The sequence below is a fragment of the Elephantulus edwardii genome, unplaced genomic scaffold (genome assembly GCF_000299155.1).
Source record: "Elephantulus edwardii isolate Elephantulus edwardi_28Jun2011 unplaced genomic scaffold, EleEdw1.0 scaffold00034, whole genome shotgun sequence".
Lineage (NCBI taxonomy): Eukaryota > Metazoa > Chordata > Mammalia > Macroscelidea > Macroscelididae > Elephantulus > Elephantulus edwardii.
The window spans coordinates 12,713,411-12,738,832 of record NW_006399784.1 but is presented as its reverse complement, the minus strand read 5'-3'; the positions used below and the strand labels follow the sequence as shown (position 1 = coordinate 12,738,832).

The following is a 25,422-nucleotide window of genomic DNA, read 5'->3' as shown; positions in this document are numbered from 1 at the left end:
TATATACACGTATATTCAATTTATTTGGCTTCACAGTAAAAATGTAAGCAGTCTCCTCACATTAGATTTACAATCTGGAACATTTATTAAAGGGTCACTATGAGTAAGAATTAACTTGACAGCAATGAGTAAGGCATATGTGTGTGTAATTTCTCTTTTGTCAAGTGCAGGGAAATAGCAAACTGTACAATGAAAATACATGTAATAAGTATGATAATTACTATTTACATATTCTATCATATTTTCCACCCTCTTTCTTTATAATGATGTTGTAGCGTTGATGTTTTTATCACCTTCTGAAAATCTTATCGGTTCTGTGAATAAAGTTTATTGACAATAAAGATTAAACATTTAACAGCTGTGAAATCAGCTCTCATCACTATGTTTCCTTTTAATTCAAGCATATGAATAACTTTTCAAGGTCGCACACCTGTGGAAATGTAACCCAGAGACTGGATTTAAAATGTTTGCTTTTTACAAGAAAGGTTGAAGTCTTTGTTTTTTGGAACTCAGGATGGTTAGGAAGCCAGCACAGTTCAAATTTCAGAGCTCCCTCAAGTGTCTGATCTCCTGGGATCCTCCTGCCTTCTAATCCTACACTTCCTCATCTTCCATTCTACTTAGAAATAGTGGCAGATTAAACATGAGTAGGGCAGAATAAAGCATGAAGTTTGCCCAAGGTCAGCAAGCAAGGCACATAAGGAAGACAACTAAACTTATAGAGAAAATAAAATCAATATGGTGAATAAAAACAAAGAATATGTATATTCTTCAGCATATGCATAAAATTTGGGTAGCATTTTACATACATATGTAATAGGCTAGAACCAAATATTTTACTTTGGGGTTGCTTTTATGATATTTTAAATACATGCATACAGTTTAACTATGTGAAACCTATGAACATAGAATCAAAAGCAAGGTTTATGTTCAACATATGCTAAATGTGAGAATACGTGTGAAAGACAGATAATAATTATTTGAGTCCTCCTGTCTGGTTAGTTAGGATCATAATACTCTACATTGATGATGTTTTTAAGACAAATCTATGCAGGAAAAGTAAATAATTCAGAGATTAATTCTCTTTCTCCTGCAGAACAGCAGGTATATTTGAACCACCAAAGAAGGGTGGCCTTTGGGATGCAGCATCACTCCCTAAAGACTACTCCACCAAGTTGAATCACTGCTAAATGAGTTATACAGAGACTATTTCCATAAATGATCCAAAGTTTAGTAATTCCAAGGGTTTTATACTAAATATACAAAAAAATTGAGGGTTGATTGGTCTTGAAGATTAGTAAGATGTACACAGGCAGAGAAAAGAAGAAAAAGGCTAATAATGCAATATCTATTTTTTCAGTAGAAGAAAGTTTCTTTTGTTTTAGGTTTTATAACAGAAACTCAATTCAACTCATTGTTGTGGAGTTCGAGCCAACTCTTATCTGATCTTCCCCCAGGTTTTCAGAGGCTGTAAGTCACACAGAAGGATACTTGCCCACATTTCTTCTGTAGAGCCCCAAAACCTCCTACTCATTATGCCAAAGTGTATTTCAAATGACCAAATTAGTACATATCAAATTTATAGGTATCAATCAATTATTTTACAATAGGATTTCCAAGAATTTTGAATCAAGCAACCTCTTGTTATATTGAGCCTCAATGTTTCAGTTGTGAAAAAACAATGCTAAAACTACTACTCCTACTACAGACACCTAATGTTCCATGGAGGCTTCAAGGAGACAGCAGAGATATACAAATGCTAGGAAAAATTATCAGTTGAGTTTAAAGAAACATTTTCATGTAAGATACATTGACACAGTGTCTGCAATAATTGGCTCTAGCATGTGAGAGATGATGAGGATGGCACAGGATAGCACAGGATGCAGATCTGCTGTTCATAAATAATAATATAACATAACTCAACTTGAAGGCACCTAGCATTAACAACAGCTTATACTGTGAGTTGTTACTGTGTGTCTAACTAAGATTTAGTATTTAACACTTGTGACCTGATCCAACCAATTTAAAAATGAAAATAATTTTGTCTGTAAACTGTATGCAAGTTGTACTCTCCAAAGACTTTGTTAACAAAGGAAATGGTAAATTAACATATGGCTATTGAACCATCTGGCCACAGGGTGTCATTCTAATAGTGCAGATTAGCCTGTCTAAAAGCAATAGTACTTTAAGTGGCAGATAAAGTATATAATGAATACAGAAAGTTAATGTCTTTGTTTAGTAAGCAAATTTTTTTAACTACTTTGTCACAATTAAAAGAAAATATGATGATACTTATTTCAGTTATTCTCTTAACAAAACAATATCAATTTCTATACTCAGCAATATGTCTTTATTACTATTTTCTTTGTCTTTTATAGTCTTTAAATAACTTTAAAATAAAATTATGGACCCTCAAACAAATTCCTAGCAATGACTAAGCCAAGGTAGTTATTGTTTGAAGTTGGGAAAGAAATGAGAGAAATACACAAAAACTGCTGTTCTCTTACATTTAAGGAGAGCCATAAGGAAAATCAAGAAAATTATTGAGAGTTTTAGCTAAAAATATTTTTCTTTTAAAATATTCTATTTTATTAAATTAGTAGATTCATTCAAACCTATCTGTGATACTAGGGAAATCCATATGTGACTTAATTTATGCTGAAACTGCAAGTCCTTTCAGTCCAGAGTTAACAAAGTCTCTGGAACTCCTTATCCACCTCACTTAAGTCTATCAAGTAGACCACCTTGCCTTCTTTTCAATGCAGTATAACTCATTAATCTGAAAAGATAGCTTTAAACACTGTGAGGCAGCAGGGTGAAAATGGCTTGAGAGTCCCCAGTGATCATTCCACAGTGACAGATTGAGGTTAATGAGAGGTGATAGCCTGACACTTTGAATCTCCATTCTTTAGTTCCTACTCATTTAAGGAGACTCAAGCCTCTAACCATTAACTTGTGTGTACTTGTATTGTGTACTTAGCAATCATTACTTGTAGAAAGCAGATAAATCTTTTATTCACTCATCTGCAAAATTTGTCCGAGACACTTTTTAACAATGTAAAGGAAATCAGACGTATTTCTTCACTCATACAGTTTAGTCTCAATGAGTGAGAAAGAAGTGAATCAAATAACCACACAAACCAGATACAATATTCCCTTGTGGATTATGTTAAGAAGAAGCACACCACAGTGCTCATGTAGGTGGAGATTTTTTTCCAGACATAGAGATTAAAGGTGTCACTAGGTGTAGAGTATGTGTGTAGGAGTAAGGAAATGTAAAACTAGGTTGTGATAAATGATTGTCAGTAAACTAAATGGAGAAGTGAGGGAGTGAGACATCAGAAGCCCTCTAATGGATACAGTCTAGTAGAGACATTAAAAGAGACCTTAAAAGAGACATCTGGGTGAATTTTACAACTGAGGAAGTCCAGACGAGAGACACACAGACAGTAAGGACAGTGTGGTATAAGAAGAAGGAGGTCATCAGTGCCCCACATTGACATTGGTGTTTGATTTTTGGCTTAGTCATAAAAATTAGAAGATGTCAGTAAATGTTTTAAGACAGATCGAAAAAGGAGTAAGAGAAAAAGGAGAATTTCCCAAGACTAAATTTACACTTTGTAAACACTGCTCTACTTTTGGATAGACATTTTTTTATGGGAAGATTATTTAGGAGTTCAATCAGAGAAACTAAAAAAAAAAATTGCAAAGAGCATTGAATATACCATAGACTTCTTAGAGAACAAACAAGTTCATCATAGAGAAGGTGAGACCAGGATGCTCCTTGGAGGCAAGGATTCTGAAGCTCCATCTGACATAATCTGGACTTGTTGCAAGGATGTTTGGAAGGGTTGGAAGGGTGGACAGACAGTGCAAAAGACACAGACTCTTGATGAGATGGATTGATTCAGTGACTGGGTAATAAGGGTAGGTGTGTTAGAGACAATAAGATTGGCACATGATAGAGCAGGGTTTAGGGTCACTATGAGTCACAGGTGGCTCAATGGCACATAACAACAACAACAACAAAAATGGCAGATGGAAAGAAGAGAGCATTCTTGAGACATACAGAAAAAGCAATACCTTTTATGTTTAAAATCCTTTGGTTTTATCTCCTTCATCTCCAGTGAGACTCCTTCCTATAATAAAAGTTAGATTGAAAGCCTAATACCTTCACCCATCACTCTTTAGAATCAGGAAGGTTTTCCTAACATTGTGGCCTTTTTTTTTAGGACTCCTGGTTGTGTTCAGATATGCTCCCCAAATGCTGTTGTTGTTGTTATGTGCTGTCGAATCGCTTGAGACTCATAGCGACCCTATGTACAACAGCCCTAAACTTTGCTCTGTCCTGTGCCAATCGAACTGTCTCCGAAACACTCATCCTGATGACTCAAATCACTGAATCAATCCACCTCATAGGAGGTCTTCCACTTCTGCGCTGTTCCTCCACCCTACCAAGCATGATGTCCCTCTCCAAGGACCTGTCCCTCCTTGCAACATGTCCAAAGTATGTTAGACGAAGCCTTAGAATACTTACCTCCAAGAGAAGCCTGATTTGACCCTTTCCAGGATGAATCTGTTTGTTTTCCCAGCAGTTCATGGTACCGTCAATACTCTCCTCCAGCACCACAGCTCAAATTCTCCTTCTAACCTCCTAAGTCATTGTCCAACTCTCTGATGCATAACAAGTGATAGCAAAGACCATGGCCTGTATCAGACGTACCTTAGTCTCCAAAGAGATACCATTACTCTTCAGTACTTTGGAGAGGTCCCCTAACAGCAGACTTTCCCATGACAATACGTCTTTTAATTTCCTGGCTGCTGGTGCCAAGAGTTTTGACTGTGGAGCCAAGCAAACTGAAGCTGTGAACAATCTCAATCTCTTCACCATCCATCCTGATGGTGAAAATGTGATGGCCCAGTGGTGAAAATGTTTACGGAAAGAATACATTGAGTCACTGTATCAAAAAGAAATGGCAGACACAGAAGAATTTAATGAAACAACATATGAGCAAGAGCCTATGGTGATGAAGGAAAAAGTTCAAGCTGCTTTGAAGGAAATAGCTCCCCAAATACTACTTCAAAATTAAGATACTGACTGAGACGTCCACAAAAATTTATGGGCACCACATTTTTTCCACCTCCTTGCTAACAATTTTGTCATTGTTGTTGCTATTGCTGTGTACCGTTGAGTCAGAACCAATTCAAAGGTGGCCCTCCATTGGATTTTCAGAGATAACTAATGAGATGAGAATAGCTCAGAGTGTCTGATAGATTCAAATTATGTACCTTTGGGGTGCTAACAAAACTCCTTACCACTGATGTTGTTAAATGACTTCATGTTGACTATGACTCTTAACAACCCTATGAATAGTTACTATGAACGCTTATTATCAACTTATTATCATCAACACTGAAACACTGGAGCCCACTGCTGAAGTCATCATGTCAATTTATCTCATAGACGGGTCTTCCTCTCCTTTGCTGAGTCTCCATTTTTACGAAAATAACGTCCATTTCCAAGGGACATGATGTGCCTTACCCAACTCCATGTCCAAAGTACGAAAGATAAAGTTTTATCATCTTTGCCTCCAAGGGGCACTCTGGCTGTACTTTCTCCAAACCATATCTGTTTGCTCTTTTGGCAGTCCATGGGATATTCAGTACTCTTCAGCATTAAAACTCAAAGGAATTAATTATTCTTCTGTCATCCTTATTTACTGTCCAGCTCTCTGATGCATAGCAGACAATTGAGAAGACCATGACCTGAATCAGGTGTATCTTAGTCTTCAAATTGACATCATTGTTGTTCAATATTTTGGAGAGGTCCCTGATAGCAGACTTGCCTTGTGCAATATGTCCTCTGATTTCCTGGCTGCTGATACCAAGGGTGTTGATTGTTGATGAAAACAAGGTGAAAAATTTTGCATAGATAAAAGTAAGTATACTGAGACTACCATTCTTCTCAATATTAGCTATAATTTGTTATCATATACACAGTCAAAGAAATGCCTTTGAGTAGTCAACAAAACACAGACATTCTTCTGTTCAGCTTCTTTGCTTTGTAATGTTTTCCCTTAGCTTTGGCTTCTTAATGCTCTAGTGAAATTTTTACAGTCCCTTCTGACATTGATTTCCATTGTTCTTTCTCCTCTGTCTTTGTAAAGAACTTTTCCTTTCTTCATGGATGATATCCTTGATATCATCCCATAAATCATGTGTTCTTGAATCATTGATGTTCATTGTCTCAAACATAATCCTAAAATTACCTTGAAATTCAGATAGAATAGATGAAGATCATATCTTGGCTTCACATATTCTGGGCTTGTTACTAGGAAGGGGCTATTCCTTGGAGAGAAACATGATACTTGGAAAGAAAGGCTTGGCAAAAGGAAAAGAAGACCCTTGACTAAGTGGATTGACGTGACTACTGCAATGATCTCTATTGTGCCAAGAAGTGTGAAGATGGCAAAGGATAGGTCAGGGTTCAGATCTGTTCATAGGGCTACTATGGGTCACATTTAACTCAATGGCACTGAACAACAACAGAAACATGCCCAAAGTATGTGAGGTGAAGTTTTAATACTTTACCCCCTAAAAGCATTCTGATGTACCTTCACCAAGACAAATTTTTGGTTCTTTTTGCAGACCATGGGATGTTCAGTGTTCTTCTCCAATATCTCAGATCAAAGGCATCAATTTGAGAATTGACGGCTTTGAGCTGTGGTGCTGGAGAAGAGTATGGAATGTACCATGGACTGCCAAGAAAACAAACAGATTCATCCTAGGGAGGGTTAAACCAGGCTGCTCCTTGGAGGCAAGGATTCTGGAGCTTCGTCTGATATACTTTGGACATGTTGTAAGGAGAGACAGGTCTTTAGAGAGGGACATCATGCTGGGTAGAGTAGAGGGACAGCGCAGGAGGGGAAGACCGTCTATGAGGTGGATTGATTCAGTGACTGGGGTAATCGGGATGGGTGTGTCAGAGGCAATGCGATTGGCACAGGATAGATCAGGGTTTAGGGCTGTTGTACATAGGGTCGCTATGAGTCGCAAACGACTCGACGACACATAACAACAACAACAGATACGTAACAACTGATTGGAAAGACCGTGGCCTGAACCAAATGCACCTTAGTCCTCAAACTGACATCATTACTCCTCAATAATTTAGAGAAGTCCTTAACTGCCGACTTTCCCAGAGAAATATATCTTCTGATGTCCTGACTGCGGGTACCAAGGATATTGATTGTATATCCAAGTAAGTTTACATTGTTAACAGTTTTAATATTTTCTCTTTCTATCATGATGTTTCCTATTGGTGTAGGGGTAAGAATTTTTGTTTTCTTGACTTTGAGATGCAATCCATATTAAACACTGTAATCTTTGGTCTTTTGCAACAAATGATTTAAAGTCCTCCTCACTTTCCTTAAGCAAGTTTGTGTTATCTGCATAATTCAGGTGATTTATGAGTCTTCCTCTGATCTTGATGCCACAAAGCTTATAGAAACCAATACTGAAGAAAAGTATTGGGTTTCCATCACAGCAAATAATAAACATTTTTAAGACAATCATTTTACAGGTTTTAAAATCACGTTGTCTTATACCTCTGATGCAGATATTTTACTGCTTCTTATTATTGCTTAGTTTTCATGACCTAGTCTATTCCAGCCTCAATTCTGCTGTGGTAGTAAATTCATCCTTTTTTTTATTCCTTCTAGAAAAGCAGGCATTTTTTAACAAGTACTAGGTACTGAGGAAACAAGAAATAAAGATATGATATATGCCATGAGGGAAAGTATAATACAACTTAAAATAAAGAGCTAGATATTTGTTAACATGAACTTTTAGACATTCAGATTTATGATATGATAGAAGAAATGAGGCCTTTCTTTTTTCTTTTTTTTTAAATCATATGTAGCTTGAAGAGTTACTTGATCTCTATGTTCCACTGCCTCTTGGAGTTTCCCTTCTCTATGCTTCAGCACAGATATGTGATAGAACAGTACATAAAATTTAGTATATTTTCACATAACTATTTGTTCTTTTAAAAATTTCAAGTACATTTTATTATGTGTTAAAACCAGGTCAAAATGCAAAGCCATTTTTTTCTATTTTTCTCTATTTTTGTCTTACCAAATAATACATGTTAGAAACTATTTGATAATTCAATAACCTCATGCACAGTTGAGCGATTTTAATTTGGGTCTTCAAGTTGCTGAATCATCATTCTTATCTATTCTCAAATTATATATGATCAGCCTTAATAGAAATTCAGTGTACCCTGAATAATGAGAACCCCCTTCCCTCCTTTCCTCATAATCACTAGCAAATGTTCATCTCCATAGCCTTTCCTACTCTAGATATTTCATGCGATCTATATTATATAGTATTTTTCTTTTTGAACTGATATTTACTCAGTGTTGTGCCTTCAAGTTTCGTCCATGTTGTAGCACTTATTAGATATTCTCAAAACTTTGTTCACACAATTTGTTCATCAGTAGTACGACTTGGAGATATTGAGGATGACACAACTATGTGTAAATGATACACAGAGGATAGGAATTTTTTAAATCTGTTGTTCACAGGATAGCTATGAGTCACAATTGACTCAATACCACATAAAAGTCTCAACATACAATACATGAGAATATAAAAAAATCTAATTATAAGGTAAAATTTATTAAATTCTATATATGAAAGCAATGCATTCGTACTAGTGAATATATGTCAGGAGATAATCCTCAAGAATCATAAGGTTAAAAGATCATGCCATTTATGTGAAAAAAAAAGTATTCTCTTTTCTCACAGCACTGACAAATGAAAAACAAGCCTCAGTAGACAATGAATCTTTGTATTAACAACACAAGAAAGTAAGTGTGGAAAAAAGTGTTACAAAATAAATAATAGTAGGATGATTAGCATAAATTTCTTTATAGATATTCCCACATTGCTTGCTGAAACTGAGGAAGACCTGAAGCGCTTGCTGCAGAGGGTCAAGGCCTGCAGCCTCCAAAATGGATTGAGGCTCAATGTCAAGAAGACAAAGTTCTCACCACTGGACCAATTGGCAGCATCAGGATAAGATGGTGAAGAGACTAAAGATTGTTGACAGCTTTAGTTTGCTTGGCTCCATAGTCAACAGTCTTGGCACCAGCAGCCAGGAAATCAAAAGATGTATTGCGATGGGAAAATCTGCTCTTAGGGACCTCTCCAAAGTGTCTGTCTGGAGACTAAGGTGCATCTAATACAGGTCATGGTCTTTGCAATCAATTGTTATGCATCAGAGAGTTGGAACATGACTAAGGAGGATAGAAGGATAATTGACGCCTTTGAGCTATGGTACTGGAGAAGAGTGTTGAGGGTACCAAGGACTGCTAGGAAAACAAACAGATTCATCCTGAAGAGGGTTAAACGGGGCGGCTCCTTGGAGGCAAGGATTCTGAGGCTCTGTTTAACATACTTTGTACATGGTGTAAAGAGGGATTGGTTCTTGGAGAAGAATATCATGCTCGATAGGGTGGAGGGACAGCGCAGAAGAGGAAGGCCCTCTATGAGGTGGATTGATTCAGTGAATGGGGTAATTGGGATGGGTGTATCAGAGAGAGTGTGACTGGCACAGGACAGAGCAGAGTTTAGGGCTGTTGGTACATAGGCAAGCGACTCAATGACTCATAACAACAACAACAACAACATTAAACATATAAATAACAAAACATTATAGCTGATCCTCTTGAGGATTTCAGAAGCTGTGAATTGGAAGGGAGGACATTGCCGATCCACCAGAGCAGTTGGTGGACTCAAATTTCTAAAGCTTTTGGATTAGCATAGCACTTCCCATGGACTAGGCTATCAGTTGTTGTTGTTGTTATGTGCCATCGAGTCCTTTGCGACTCATAGCGACCCTATGTACAACAGCCCTAAACCCTGATCTATCCTTTGCCAATCGCATTGCCTCTGACACACCCATCCCGATTACCCCAGTCACTGAATCAATCCATCTCATAGAGGGTCTTCCCCTCCTGCGCTGTCCCTCCACCCTTCCCAGCATGATGTCCCTCTCCCAGAACGCGTCCCTCCTGGCAACATGTCCAAAGTATGTCAGACGAAGCCCCAGAATCTTTGCCTCCAAGGAGTGGCTTCCTATTTATATTATAAATCTAATACATATTATATCATTTAATTATACTACGTCATACAGTTTTCAGTTTCAAAATGGCCGCCACCAGTCCATCACAAATGTCTAGTAGGTCACAAATGCCTAGGGTGTCAATTTTTATGTATTCCATTTCGTTTTTAATAATTTCCTTTTTTTCTAGGTTCATACTTCAATGTTACATGTTCCAAATACTAATAGATATTTGTAGCTGTTTCTTCTCATTTTTATTGATATCCAACCTGAAGTACTCATCTTCCATCACCATATCTAACAATATTCCTCTATTATTCACAGGGTTTTTGAAGGTCTGTTGTTTAAGAAGTGGATAGTTAGCCTTAATTCTTTGTATCAATCTGAAAGCTCCCATGAAACCTGTCCACCTTGGATGACCCTGTTGGGACTTGAAATATTGGTAGTATAATTTCCTCACATCACAGTAACACATAAGTCACCCCAATACACAACACAAATACACAAGTGCTGTACTCATGAAAGCAAACTATAAAACAAGCAAGCAAATAAATATCAAACAAAAATGCTTGCTATGTGTAAAAAGAGCATGGAGACGGCCATACTGGACCTCTACAAACTCCACGGAAATGAAATGTTTCTGTCGAAAACATCTCCAATACAGAACCAATTCCTATGAGCTCAGACATGTCTCCCAGACTCCCATATCTCATTCTACTAATTTTAACACTGATCTTACTGCTTTACTGGGTCCAAAATTCATTACAATAGCATGCAGACCACTCAGAACATATGGCAAGAAAGTTAAAATCTATAGTTTATGTTGGCAGCAAGATGCAATCACTCCATCCGAATAACTTCTAAAATGTCTGCACAGGCACCTCAGCCTCCAACTTGGCAACTTTAAGCTAGTGTTAAAAATTTCTTGCTGTTGTTATTGTTTTGTACTGCTGATGCACACAGGGATTTAATCTTTAAAATGTCCTATTCATCAATTTTATCCTCTGATGACCCTCCAGAAAATTTTCAGAGGCAGTGAATTGCGCAAGAGAAGATTTCCCATCCTTCTTCTGCAGGGCAACTGTTGGATTTGAATCTTGTGCCTTCAGGCTTGCAGTGAAGCTTCTTACCACTAGGCCACTGTTGTTGTTGTTGTTATTGTTATGTGCCGTTGAGTTGCTTGCGACTCATAGCGACCCTATGTACAACAGCCCTAAACTCTGCTTTGTCCTGTGCCAATCGCACTGTCTCTGACACTCCCATCCCGATTACCCCAGTCACTGAATCAATCCACCTCATAGAGGGTCTTCCTCTCCCGCACCGTCCCTCCACTCTCCCAAGCATGATGTCCCTCTCCAAGGACCAGTCTCTCCTCACAACATGTCCAAAGTATGTCAGACAATGCCCCAGAATCCTTCCCTCCAAGGAGCCACCTGGTTTAACCTTTTCCAGGATGAATCTGTTTGTTTTCCTAGCAGTCCCTAGGCCACTAGAGTTCCCAATAAGTCTCTCAGTCTTGCTAATTGTGGCTTTCCCTCCTCACCTACCAACACATTTGGGCAAAGGCTCTTAGCTTTCGTTTCACAAGGTAGCATTTCCAGGTCAGCTCTGTCTCACATCATATCTCTGGTTCTCTGCTCCTCAGCAGGTTTGGCTGGTACAAGATCTCTAGCTATGAAGAGCATGCACTATATTCTCTACTTTGTTACTGGTGGTTACATTCTCAAAACATGCTGAATCTGCTCTATTTAGTAGCAAGACTAGCCACTCTGCTAGTGGCTAGGGTAACAAATCCTATTTACATATTCTTGCTCATCCATATGGAAAAGTCAAAGTCAATGCCTAGGACAGTCATTTGGACCAATAAGCCCTTAACACCACACTATATGAAATAGTAAACAAACTGGCTAGACGATGTATCTGCCAGACCAGGAGAAGACTGAAGTTGGGTTCCTCATTAGATCAGAGTTTCTGCTTGATGAAAGATGTGAGCCAGTCCACATGTACCATCTTACTAAGATTTTTGTTGTATACTGTTGAGTTGGAATCAACCCATAGCTGACCTGTCAGCAGGTTGCAGGTTTTCAGAGGGAGTTTATTTGCATGGGAGGGGATTGCCCAAATTTCTCAATCTTGAGAAGCAGCTGGCAGATTTGAACTGCTTGCCCTTAGAGGTTTAGCACAGTTTCTCACTACTAGACCATCAGAGTCTGAAGTGTATTAAGTATATGTCAACAGGTGAAACCATGATGTCAATTATTTTATCACAATCAACACCCAAGACAGTAGTAGTTAAGAAACCAAAAGACATATTGCATTGGGAAAATCTTCTGCCAAGGACATCTACAAAATGCTAAATATGCACACAGGATATAATCTTTAGAAGGTCCCACTAATCTATTTTATCTTCTTCAGATTGTGCATTTCTGGTTATGTTTCGCAGTCTCTTTATACCATTGACTAGGGCTTCTAAGCTTGATTTAAGTTTGTGTCTTATGGACTTTATGGTTTGAGGCTTTATTCTCAGGCCTCTGATCCACCTTGAGTTGATTTTTGTGCATGGTGTGAGATGTGGATCCTGTTTCAGCTTTCTGCAGTTGAAAGTCCAGTTTTGCCAGCACCATTTGTTGAAGAGGTTGTGATTTCCCCATTGAATAGCTTTGATTTCCTTGTTGAATATCAGTTAACCTTAGATAGTTGGGTCTATTTTTGAATTCTCAATTCTGTTCCACTGTTCTGTGTGTCTGTATATTCAATACTCTTCTCCAGCAACACAGCTCAAAGGTATCAATTCTCCTTCTATCCTCCCTAGTCATTGTCCAACTCTCTGATGCATAACAAGCGATTGCGAAGACCATGACCTGTATCAGATGCACCTGGACTAATCTCCAGAGTGACAACATTGCTCTTCAGTACTTTTGAGCGGTCCCTAACAGCAGACTTTCCAATCGCAATACATTTTTTTTATTTCCTGGCTACTGGTACCAAGTGTGTTGACTGTGGAGCCAAACAAACTAAAGCTGTGAACTATCTCAATCTCTTCACCATCCATCCTGATGCTGCCAATTGGTCCGGTGGTGAGAATCTTTGTCTGCTTGACATTTGAGCCTCAATCCATACTGAAAATTGCAGTTCTTGACTCTGTGCAGCAAGTGCATCAGGTCCTCCTCAGATTCAGCAAGCAGGCTTGTGTCATCTGCATAATGCAGATTGTTAATAGATCTTCCACCAATCCTGACACCGCGCTCCTCCTCATAGAGCCCAGCCTCTCGGATAATCTGTTCTGCACACAGGTTGAAAAGTGTGGAGATAGGACACATGCCTTTCCCAATTTTGAACCATGCGGTGTTTCCCTGCTCTGTTCCGATGACTGCCTCTTGGTTCAAGTACAGGTTTCACATTAGAATGATTAAGTGTTCTGGGTACTGATCAATAGTACTGTGTACTAATCAAGTGTACTGTGCAGGGATAGAGGGAATTAATCATGAGGTTGGACAACTTGTTGGGGAGGTAAGGGAAATTGGAAGAATCTGGTCTGGAAACAATTTATTCAAATTTTTTAAATAAAGTAGTATAACAAGAGACACAGGTGTCCAGGTTGTTCGTTCATAGGGTAGCTTTGAGTCATCTATGACTCGACAGCACTTAACAACAATAATGGCATAGAGAGAGATCAGTTGGTCTAGTGGACAGAAAGTCATGCTCCCAAGCCAAAGGTGAATGGCTCTAATCAACAGCCCTCAGGCCTGCCTTTAATTGTTTTTGGTGAAACATTCTCCTGGTTCGTATAACCCTGGTATGTCCACTTGCTGTACAGAGGTACCTCGGGGTTGCAATTAATCTGAACACTGTGACACTGATGAGTCAAATGAGAGAATGATTACCCATGGTGGACAGTGTTTAGTGAAGCTTCCCGATTAAAACAAACTTGGAAGCAGGAGTGGCATCCACTTCTCTAATAGCATGCTTCTGGAAACCCTATAAACCTGGAGAAAGGACTTAAGTTATACAGGTGTCCAGGTCTTTCTTTCATAAGGTCGTTATGAGTAGCCTACGACTCAGTGGCAACTAACAGCAACATTAAAAAAATACTAGAAAATGCTAAAGAAAAATGAAGTCAGCTCTTCCTCTAACCCTCCGTCTTTCCCAGCACAATGAATTTTTCCAAGGATTGGGCCCTCCTGACAACATGAACAAAATATGTGAGACCAAGTTTCGCTATTACTTGCCTCTTAGGAGCACTTTGGTTTGACTTCTTTCAGGACAGACTTGTCCATTCTTGTGGCAGTCCATGGGATACTTGGTACTCTACTCCAACACCACAATTCAAAGGCAGAGATTTTTCTTCTATCATAAACCTTAATCATCCAATTTTCAGATACATAGTAAGTAATTTAAAAGATTTTACCTCAATCAGGCACATCACAGTCTTTAAACTGACTTTGCTGCTCTTTTGGATTTTGAAGAGCTGTTTCAACGCATATTTTCCCAAAGCAACATAACTTTTGATTGCTTGACTGCTGTTACTCTAAGTGCTAATGGTAGATCCAATTAAAATGAACTCATGATATTGAAAACTATGTTATTGATGTTGTGATGTTGATAGCTATGCCATCAGTATTTCAAATACCAGCACAGTTACCCATGATAGGTAGATTTCAGAGGAGTTTACACAATTAGACAGATGAAGAAGTAGGTTCAGCCATACACTTCAGAAATAACAGGCCTTTCAAAACTTTATGAATGACTCAGGAAAACTATTAGATATAGTACTGAAAATACAGTTAATGTAGGTATAATAAAAAACACTTCTACTAGTCCAGAGATACAACCTTGATGAAGTTACCTGTTATCATGCGGATTCCAAACACTTGTCATCTTATTTTAGGATCAGAATGCTGGGAAACAGTCCTTTGGTTATAGAAATTTCTCACAAGAGCTATCTTATGAATGAATGGATGTTACGAATTAATGGCTAAATCATAGTTTTTCTTCTTCCTCTTCTCTATGACAATAATCATACAAGGAGTCTTTTCTAAGTAAAATATGTGTTCTCATTATGTACATATTGAATTCAGAGCTCTTATTAATAAGCATTGACATTATTATAAAAGACATGTTTATCTACTCTCGTCAATCCAGTTTTGGTGATGGATACTAGTTTCATTTTTTGTTTTGTTTTCCTTTTCTTTTTTTAATAATTTTTAAATTTTTCTAATAGTTAATTTACAAAATTCAAATACAAATTTGAACAAACTCTTTCAATTTCCCTCACCCCCTCATCCATCAAATTGTACAACCTAGTGATTAATGCCCCCCACTTCCTCCTGCACATCCACATCCCTCTGCTTCCAGCCTCTCCTACACATCTGGATCCTTATACTCATTCTAAAATAAATTGGTTTTATCCAATATTTATCCTTATGTGACTGAGTTAGTTTACTCAGCATAAGGCTCTCCAGTCCCTCCCAAGTTAGGTAATAGTTTACAGAGTTATTTCTCCTGCATGCTGTATAGTATTCCATTGTGTGAATGTACCATAATTTCTCAATCCATTCATTTGTGACTGGACATTTGGGCTTCTTCCTTGTTCTTGCAATGGTGAATAATGCTGGTATGAGCATTGGTGTACAAATCTCAGTTTGTGCTTCAGTTCTCATATTCTTTTAAATAAAATACCGTAGCGTCCTCTTTTATTACTGTTAAATAGAAATTGACTTACAGTTTACCTTCCAGTGGGTTTCCAATGCTGTATATCCCATGAAAGTTGATTGTCTATCTTTCTCACTTGGAGTTTCTGGCGGATTAAAACTGCCAGAGAGACATATTTTTGGTTTTCAGTGAAACTCTTTACTCTACCACTACTACACTATCTCTTTACAGTCTCATAGTGAATATTTAATATGATTTTTTTATTTAAGCAAAAATGACTTTATTGGTTCACATAACTGAACAGTTCAGGGAGTTATACTAGCTTCAGGCATGGTTGGAGCCAAGAGTACACATAATGTCATCAGGATTCAAGTCTCTCCGTGTTTTGGCTTTGCTTTCCTCTGCACTGGCTTCATTCTCTGACTGGTTTAGTTCATGTGGTGAACTCTATTGTTTCCAGTTTTTCATCCAACAAAGGGTAGCAACTTCAATAAAGGAAGTTTCTCTTCCCCCACTTACAAGAAAAATGCCTTGGTTGAGTACCACTAGACCAACTATAATCATATGACCATGGCTGAACTGGTCATGCAAACACAATGGTCAAGGAGATGGACTACCTGATTGGCCAGATCTTAATTATATGCCCACTCATGAAACTCAGGTGGCTCTACTCATCTGAAAGACACAGGCTGATGGAATAGGGAAATGCGATTCCGAGAAACACCAAGGAGTTGTTAATATGAGTTTTAAGTATATCTCCTTCCCAGAAATTCAGAGTAAGATTTGTGTCTGAAAGAGTTTCTCCTATTTATCAGCTGGTTAAACTAATAAATAATCCTGGACACCAGATGAAAGTTTGATAACCTGTAATGGATGATTAAATCCTTGTTAAGGGTCTGGCTTCCCAGTGACCTCAGGTAAATCCCTTGCAAACATTGCATGGGGCTAAGCCTCAGGACAATCAGTTATGTGTCGGTTCCAACTCTATGCTACACAACAGCAGCAACCTTCAGCATGAGTAGCTGTTTGCTGAAAGCCTGTCAGAATAAAAGCTGGATGCTGCATGTAAGAAGTCTCAACATTTCCTAATGCAGTTCCTTCTTAAATCTTTAACTCACTAATCAGTTTCTTACCTTAAATGTTTGACTTGTGGAGAGAAATTAATATAAATTCTAATATGACATGAGACGACAGCATAACTATTCTATCTTCCTAAAACTTCACAGGTTGGCTTTGTCTTATGAGTTCCTGAAAACAAGTTTTCTCTCAGCCTGCTTTATAAAGTAAATATTCCTCCAATGTATGCCTTTACCAAACACATTCCAGAATATAGCATATATGGCTTGAATTACAATTAGTGAATTGATTGTGTTTTGGATACTCTTTAAAAAGTCTTTAAATTTTAAGTCTGAGATGTGACTCTAATAATAACATGCCTCACTTTTCCTTTTGTCTGATGACTAACTTCCCCCTCTGTCATTCTTTATCTCTACATACCCTATCCATTGGCTTACAGAAAATTGGCTCTCTAATTTTGTTTCGTGTGAGATATAATTAAGGAAAAGTAGCAGACTACCTGCCAGGATAAGACTTTTATACTCAAATTTGTTGTCATGTGCCATTAAGTTGCCTGCAACTCATAGCAACCCTATGTACAAGAGCGCTAAACCCTGTTCTATCCTGTGCCAGTCTTATTGTCTCTAATACACCTACTCCATTATTCCAGTCACTGAATCAATCCATCTCATCATGGGTCTTCTTCTCCTGTGTTGTCCCTCCACCCTCCCAAGCATAAGGTCTCTCTCCAAGGACTGGTTTCTCCTCACAACATGTCCAAAATATGTCAGATGGAGCTTCAGAATCCTTGCTTCCAAGGAGAAGCCTGGCTTCACCCTTTCCAGGATGAACGTGTTCATTCTCTTAGCTGTCCATGATCTACTCAATACTCTTCTCTGGCACCACAGCTCAATTCTCCTTCTACAAACATGGAGAAAGGTTGAAAGTCATGCAGTTGTGGAGGACTTTCATTCATAAGGTCGCTATGAGTCAGTCGCCTGTGACCTGATGGCACTTAACAACGTAGGGAGAGACCAGTCGGCCTATTGGACCAAATGCCATGCTACCAAGCCACAGGTGGGTGACTCTAATCTGCAGCCCTAAAGCCTGTCTTTAATTGCTTTTGGTTAAACATTTTTCTAGGTCATATAGCCTTGGTGTGTCCACTTGCCGCACAGAAGCAAATTGTGTTCACTGTGAAGCTGAACACTGTGACACTGTCAAATGTGATAACGGTTACCCATGGCTGACAGTGTTTGGTGGCGCTCCCCAGCTAAAACAAGCTTGGAAGCAGGAGTGTCATACACTTCCGTAAATAGCTTGCCTTGGGAAACCCCACGAACATGGAGAAAGGATAAAAGTCACACAACTACTCAACTGTGGATGGAGGACTTTCTTTCATAGGGTTGCTATGAGTCACCTACGACTCGACGGCACTTAACAACAACAAACTTTATAAGTTTTGGAGAGGATACACCTGAAGTATTCTTTAGAGGCAAGAATAATGAGACTTCACCTTATATATTTTGGGCATGTTGCAAAGAGGGATGATACTAGAAATGGTGGATAGTTGGTGAAGGTTAGGAAGACCCTCAACCAGATGGATTGGCACAGTGACTTAAGCAATGGGCTTTAGTGAGTCAGAAAATGTGAGGATAGCACAGGATAGACAGGGTTCTAGATCTTTTATACCTAAGCTCTCCATGAGTCATACTTGACTCAATGGCACCTAACAACAATATGTGTACATAATATATACAGTGTGTATAAATATTATGTATATACACACATACATATTTGCTAGGCATTTCTTAAGCTGAAAGAACTAAAAATAAAATTAAAGTCTAGAGTTGCAATACTTAAGAATGCTATGGGCAAAATATTGAATGATCCAGGAAGTATTAAAAGAAGATGAAAGGAGTATACAAAGTCACTGTACCAAAAAGAATTGGCTGACACAGAAGAATTTCAAGAAACAACATATGATCATATGATCAGGAAACAATGGTCATAATGAGAAAGTTCAGCCTGCTCTGAAGGACTTGACAAAAAATAAAGCCCCAGGAATTGATGGACTACCAATTGACATATTTCAACAGGTGATGCTTTGGACATGCTCACAATGTTGTATGAAGATATCTGGAGGACAACTACCTTGGCCAACTGATTTATAGAGATTCATATTTATTCTCATTCCAAAAAAGGTCATCTGACAGAGTGTGGAAGTATTGTACAATATCACTCATATCACTCATATCACACACAAGCTAAATATTGTTGAAGACTATCCAGAAACTATTGGAGAACACTGACAGAGAACTACTAGAAGTATAAGCTGGGTTTAGAAGAGGCCATGGCACTAGAGACCTTATAACCAATGTCAAATAGATATTGGCAGAGAGCAAAGAGTTCCAGAGGAATGTATATTTGTGTTTCATTGACTATGTTAAGGCATTTGACTGTGGATCACAACAGATCCAGGAAGATGGGAATACAAGATCCTTGACTGTGTTTATGCAAAACCTGTACTTGCATCAGGAAGCAGTCCTCAGAACAGAGCAGGGAAACAATGCATGGTTCAAAATCAGGATGGGAGTGTATCTATATTCAGAACAGTTCATTTTGGAGGCTGAGATTTATTAGGAGGAATGTAGCATCAGGATTGGAGGAAGATTCATTAACAACATGTGTTATGCAGATAACACAATCTTGCTTGCTGAAACTGAAGAGGATCTGAAGGGTCAGAGATTGTAATCTTTAATATAGATTGAAACTCAACATCAAGAAGACAAACATTCTCACCACTGGGACAATTGGCAGCACCACGATAGATGAGGAAGAGATTGGGATTTTTAACAGTTACGGCTTGCTCGGCTCCTCAATCAACATTTTTGGGACCTGCAGTCAGAAAATCAAAAGGCGAATCACATTAGGTAACTCTACTCTCTGGGACCTTTCCAGAGTACTGAGAAACAATTATGTCAGTCTAAAGACAAAGGTGAGCCTGAAGTAGTCCATGATCTTGCTGTGCATCAGAGAGCTGGATGATGACTAAGAAGGATAGAAGAGGAATTGATACCTTTGAGTTGTGGTGCTAGAGAAGTGTCTTGAACATACATGGACTACCAAGAAAACTCTCTGGGAGAGAGTAAAACCAAGTTTCTCCTTGGAGGCTGTCATTTTGAAACTCCACCTCTCTACGCTGGGCATGTGGCCAGGTGTTACCACTTCTTAGAGAAGGACATCATGCTCAGATGGGTGTATGGACAGTGCAGGAGAGGAAGCACCTGGGTGAGATGGATTGATACAGTAGCTGGGGAAAGGGGTGGTAGGCATATTAGAGTCAGTGAGACTGTCTCAGGACAGGCGACTTGACGGCACATAACAAGAACAAGAATATATACGTATGGCCTAGTGTTAAGAAGCTGTGTTGCAGTGCTGAAAGCATGAGATTCAAATCCACCAGCTGCTCTGCAGGAACAATATGGGCAATTTCCTCTTGTGTGATTAACTGCCTCTGAAAACCTGCACATATATGCACATTTACACATATGTATATGTCTGTGTATATTCAGGAACTACAGCTCAGGGTCGCATTCAGACATACCATCCACTAGGTCCTTTTCTGGAAGGCCGTGGGAGCCACCTGATGTCCCATTCAGATGCATCAGTTGGATAGGCATCAGTTTTAAGACCCCAGGAGCCATGTGGGTGTCCATCCTGCTGTTTCACCCCAAAACTAAGCTAAGGCAAAAGAAGGTTGACTTGTGCCATGATATTACCATGCCAGATTGTTTCTATGGTTTATTGTTAGAGGTACATCACATATCTGACAGTTTGCTTCTCATACTTTAGACATATTGCTGGGATAGATTATTCTTTGTAAAGGGCTATCATACATGGTCCAATATTAAGAAGGATGTACACCAGGGATGTGTCCTATCTCCATACCTTTTTAAGCTATATGCAGAACAGATTATCCAGGAGGCTGGTATATATGAGGAGAAATGTGGCATCAGGATTGGAGGAAGACTCATCAACAATCTGCGTTATGCAGATGACCCAACCCCACTTGCTGAAACTGAGGGGGATTTGAAGTGCTTGCTGCAGAAAGTCAAAGACTACACCTTAAATATTGAAGCGCAATATCAAGAAAACAAAGATTCTCACCACCAATTGGCAGCATCATGGCAGATGATGAAGAGATTAAGATTGACAACAGCTTCAGTTTGGTTGGTTAGACAATCAACACTCTTGGTACCAGCAGCCAGAAAATTGAAAGATGAATTGCATTGGGGAAGTCTGCTGTCAGAGACCTCTCAAAGTACCAATGAGCAACAACGTCAGTCTGGAGACTTAAGTGTGCCTGATTCAGCCCATGGACTTTGTAATTGTTTGCTATGCATCAGAAAGCTGGACAATGACTAAGGATGATTGAAAGTGAATGGAAAATGAGGAAGAAATGCATTCTATTAATTTTTTAAAAAGACAGTTTCAAGATCTACGCTGAAGTACAATTATGCAAGTCTTAGGATACAATCCATACATGTACAAGGAAGACCTGTTAATACAACTATTATTCATGTATACAATCAACAGCTAAAGTCAAAGAGGAGGCAAGTAAAGATTTATACCAACTTTTGCAGTCTGAAACTGACAAAGCATGCAGTCAAGATACATTAATAATAATTGATGACTAGAGTGCAAAGGTTGGAAACAATGAGTGGTCATAGAAGAGGATAGACTTGGTGACAGAAATGAGACAGGGTAACAAATGATTGAACTTCATGCATTCAATGACTTATTTATTGCAAATCTTTTAAAGGAGTACAAACCTTGTTTATACATGTGGATTTCACCTGACGGGCTGTGCAGAAATTGGATTGACTACATCTGTGGTAACAATCATTGGAATAAGGCCAGACAATTATTCATGGGAAAGTTCAAACTGAAGCTGAAGAAAACTAACACTAGTGTACAAGAACAAAAATATAACTTTAAGTCTATCTCATCTAAAATTAAAAATTATCTGAAGAAGAGATTTGAAGCACTCAGCGTTACTGACTAAAGACCAGATGTGTTGTGGTGTGATATCAATATCAATGATATAATAAATAAAGAGAAAACAAAAAGGTTATTGCATTGACAAAGGAGAAAGAAAAGACCAAAATGGATGTCAGAAGAGTCTGAAATTGAACTAGACAATTGAGAAATCTGAGCAAAGAGACGCAGAAGTAAAAGAGATGAGCAAAAGTTTTCAAAAGGCAGCTTAAGAAAGCAAATTATTATAACAGAATGTGTAAAGAGCTGGAGTTGGAGTATGAAAAGCAAAGAATTGGTGTAGCATTCCTAAAGATGAAAGAACTGAAAAACAAATTCTAGAATAAAGTTGTAATATTGAGAAACATTGTGGGTAAAATCTTGAATCATCCAGGAAGCTGCAAAAGAATATGGAGTGAATGTACAGTCACTGTATCAAAAAGAATTAGTCAACACTGACATACTTCATGAAGCAGCATATTATAAAGAGCCTATGGTAATGAAAGAGAATTTAAATCTCTACTGAAAGCATTGGTAAAAATAAGGCCCTGTGGATCAATGGGATACTAGTTGTCATATCTTAACTAACATATTTGGAAGCAGGAGTGACATCCACTTCCTAAACAACATGCCTCCGGAAACAATATGAACTTTGATAAATGTCGGTAGTTGTAGAGGGGCTTCAGACCTTTTGTTCATAGGGTCGCTATGAGTCATGCTTGATTTGAAGGCAATCAACAACAACAACTAAAAGATGCAGACCTATGACTACTGATCAACCTATGCCTGGAAAATTTTAAGACAGCTAAAATGAGTGAAAGAGGTTTATATTTGTTCCTGTTTACAAGAAAAGTGACCCAATAGAGTGTAAAAAAGTCAAACAATATCATTAGTACCACATGCAAGAAAAATACTACTGAAGATCATCCAGAAACAGCTAGAACAATACATTGAAATTGAGCTTCCAGAAGTTCAAGTGGGGTTTAAAAGAGGCTGTGGCACCAGGAACACCATTTCTGATATCAGATGGGCCGTGGCTAAAAGCAGAGAATACGTAAAGAACATCCATTTTTATTTTGTTGACTATGCAAAGACATTTGAATATGTGGATCATACGAAATTATGGCAAATAGTGAGAAGAATAGAATTCCATAATGCTTAATTATATTCATAAGAAATCTATTCCCAGACCAAGAAGCTGTTGTCTGAACAGAGCAAATGAACATTGTATGGTTCAAAATCAAGAAAGGTGTGTGTCAGGGTTTTATTCTTTCCCCATAGCTATTAAATCTGTATGCCAATCTTCTCATTCGAGAAACTGGACCTCATGCTGAAGAATGTCAGAGATGATTATGACGGCATGAGACATCACAGGACTTAAGTCTGTTATTTGTAGAATCTCAATGAGTTGTTCTTAACTGTATGGCATCTCACAACAACTCTGTGTGTGTGTGTGTGTGTGTGTGTGTGTGTGTGTGTGTGTGTGTGTACTTCAGTAGTTTGTTTTGCTTTCTAGGCCCTTTGAGGTGTTCCTTAGATTGGTGGCAGCGGAAGAGAGGAATATCTCATCCCATTGCCAAGGTTTATAATGGTGATATGCTGCTGACGACTCTGGATTAATTTCTGTTCCTTTGTAACATTTTGTCTGTCGTCTTTCAATAAACACAGTGTTGTATAATTTGTTCCAGTGGCATTTTTGAAATCTGTGATACTTTTCCTATATTGGCGTCTATTGAAGTTCTCAGCTCAGAGAATCCAGCTTTGCAGAAATTTTGGCTTGTCTCCCTAATTCTCTACAACAAACAAACAAACAAACACCTCCATCAAACTCTTAAACTTGCTGTACACTTGAAATTTTAATTACTTCCATCTCTTTATCCTAGAAGAGTTTAGAAACTCCTGTTTTGGGTAGCTTAACAATTAAATGCCACAGTGTTTATTCTTACATGACTCTCACTAAATTAGTATGAGACAGTATGGAAAGGGATGTCCACCAGAGTACCATAAACAAAATGTGGCAAAATCCTTTTATTCGTTAATTCTCACGAAACACTCCTCTGGAGTTTTAATCTGGATTAAGCAAGTTAGCCCTGCTTTCTCTTCTTCCTCCAACAATTTATGGAATTTGGGAAGAAAAGGAAGTATATTTGTCATTTGCCTTTTTCTAAGTAGTCCTATATGGAATACCTGGAAGCTTTTACTAAATATTGTGAAAAAGAATGTCAGAAAGAGAAGGAGAAGAGAGAAGAAGAAGACCAACTCTTATTTTGATATCATGGTTGCAATAACATGATGGCCTAGTGGTATGAAGCTGTGTTGCAATTCCAAAGGCACACAGGTCAAACTCACTAGTGGTCCACGGGAGAAGGATGAGAAATCTTCCATGTGATTTACTGCCTTAGAAACCCGCTGGAGGGTCAGAAATGAGTCAGTTCCAACTCAGCAGCACACAACAACAGGGACAACAACAGAGATGCTTCTAAGGAAGGTACAAAACTGCTATCCAATTACTGTCAGGGAGAATAAAGATAATTTATTATGAACAATGACAACAAAAACCAATATTTTTTTGCAGATTTTCTTTAGTATCCAGATGGAATATAACAATTATATTCAATATGCCAAAAATGTATATGTCTGCGTGATTATTATGACCTAGAATTTCTTGGCAAACAAAATCATTCCAAATGCTTTAAAATATTATATAAACTTTTAAAGTACTTTTGTAATAAACGAAGATAAATATTCCTCCTCTCAATGTCTTTCAGGTCACTACAAACTTTTGTTTAATGTTCCCAGTGAAAACTACTGAGGATTTAATTAGACAGTTGTTTGATATTTTAAAGAGATGTTAAGCTACTTTTGAAAAAAAAAAAAAAAAAAAAACAAAAAACAAACCAACCAAAACAGTAAATCCTCCTCTACAAGAATGTCACTCTCATTCTTTTGTAAAATTTTCAGTTGTACTGATTTGAAGAAATACATATTCAAATAACTTCAAAATGTTATTTTACTTCCTCTGCTGAAGATTTTCCAAATTTTGAATATTCTGAAGTTACATTATTGAACTCCTTATTATAAAAAGTTCTAAAAATCTAATTAAGGTATAGATATGAGAATGTTTCATCCTTTATTCCTTCATGTTTTCTGTGATTCATTAGGATGCAATTTATTTTTATGTTGTTTTAGTTTCTGACATTATGATAGGAATTAACAACACAACCTTATGTTTTATTAAGGACCATCACAGGGAAATGTATGAGAAAATTTTTCTGCACATTATCAAATTTATATTAAAGATTGTGTTCTTGTACTTATTACTCAATGTTCCATATGTAAATATTTACCCAACTAGATTTTCTAAGAAACATTTCTTATGTCCTCTTACTTTAATTTATTGCTGGAAGAATCCTGATATAATCTCATACATGCTTTCACTCTTTCTCCTTCTCCATGTTTAAACAAGCCAACAGCAACAGACTGTGCACTAAACACATGTCTCAATGTATTATGAGATATTGATGACTTTCAAATTACAAGATAGT

At 38.0% G+C, this 25,422-nt stretch overlaps 1 protein-coding gene across 1 annotated transcript in view; it reads right to left on the bottom strand.

Annotated features, from left to right (window-relative positions):
• LOC102859124 (ubiquitin-like protein 4A-like) overlaps positions 1 to 20,544 on the bottom strand; it is a 49,916-nt gene extending 29,372 nt beyond the window's left edge. Inside the window, exons 1-2 of the mRNA XM_006884489.1 lie at positions 20,445 to 20,544; positions 15,859 to 15,940 (exon numbers count right to left, since the gene is read on the bottom strand). Coding sequence (XP_006884551.1) covers positions 15,859 to 15,940; positions 20,445 to 20,544 — 182 coding nt within the window. The remainder of the gene's footprint in view (positions 1 to 15,858; positions 15,941 to 20,444) is intronic.
• Between the last annotated feature and the right edge of the window lie 4,878 nt (positions 20,545 to 25,422).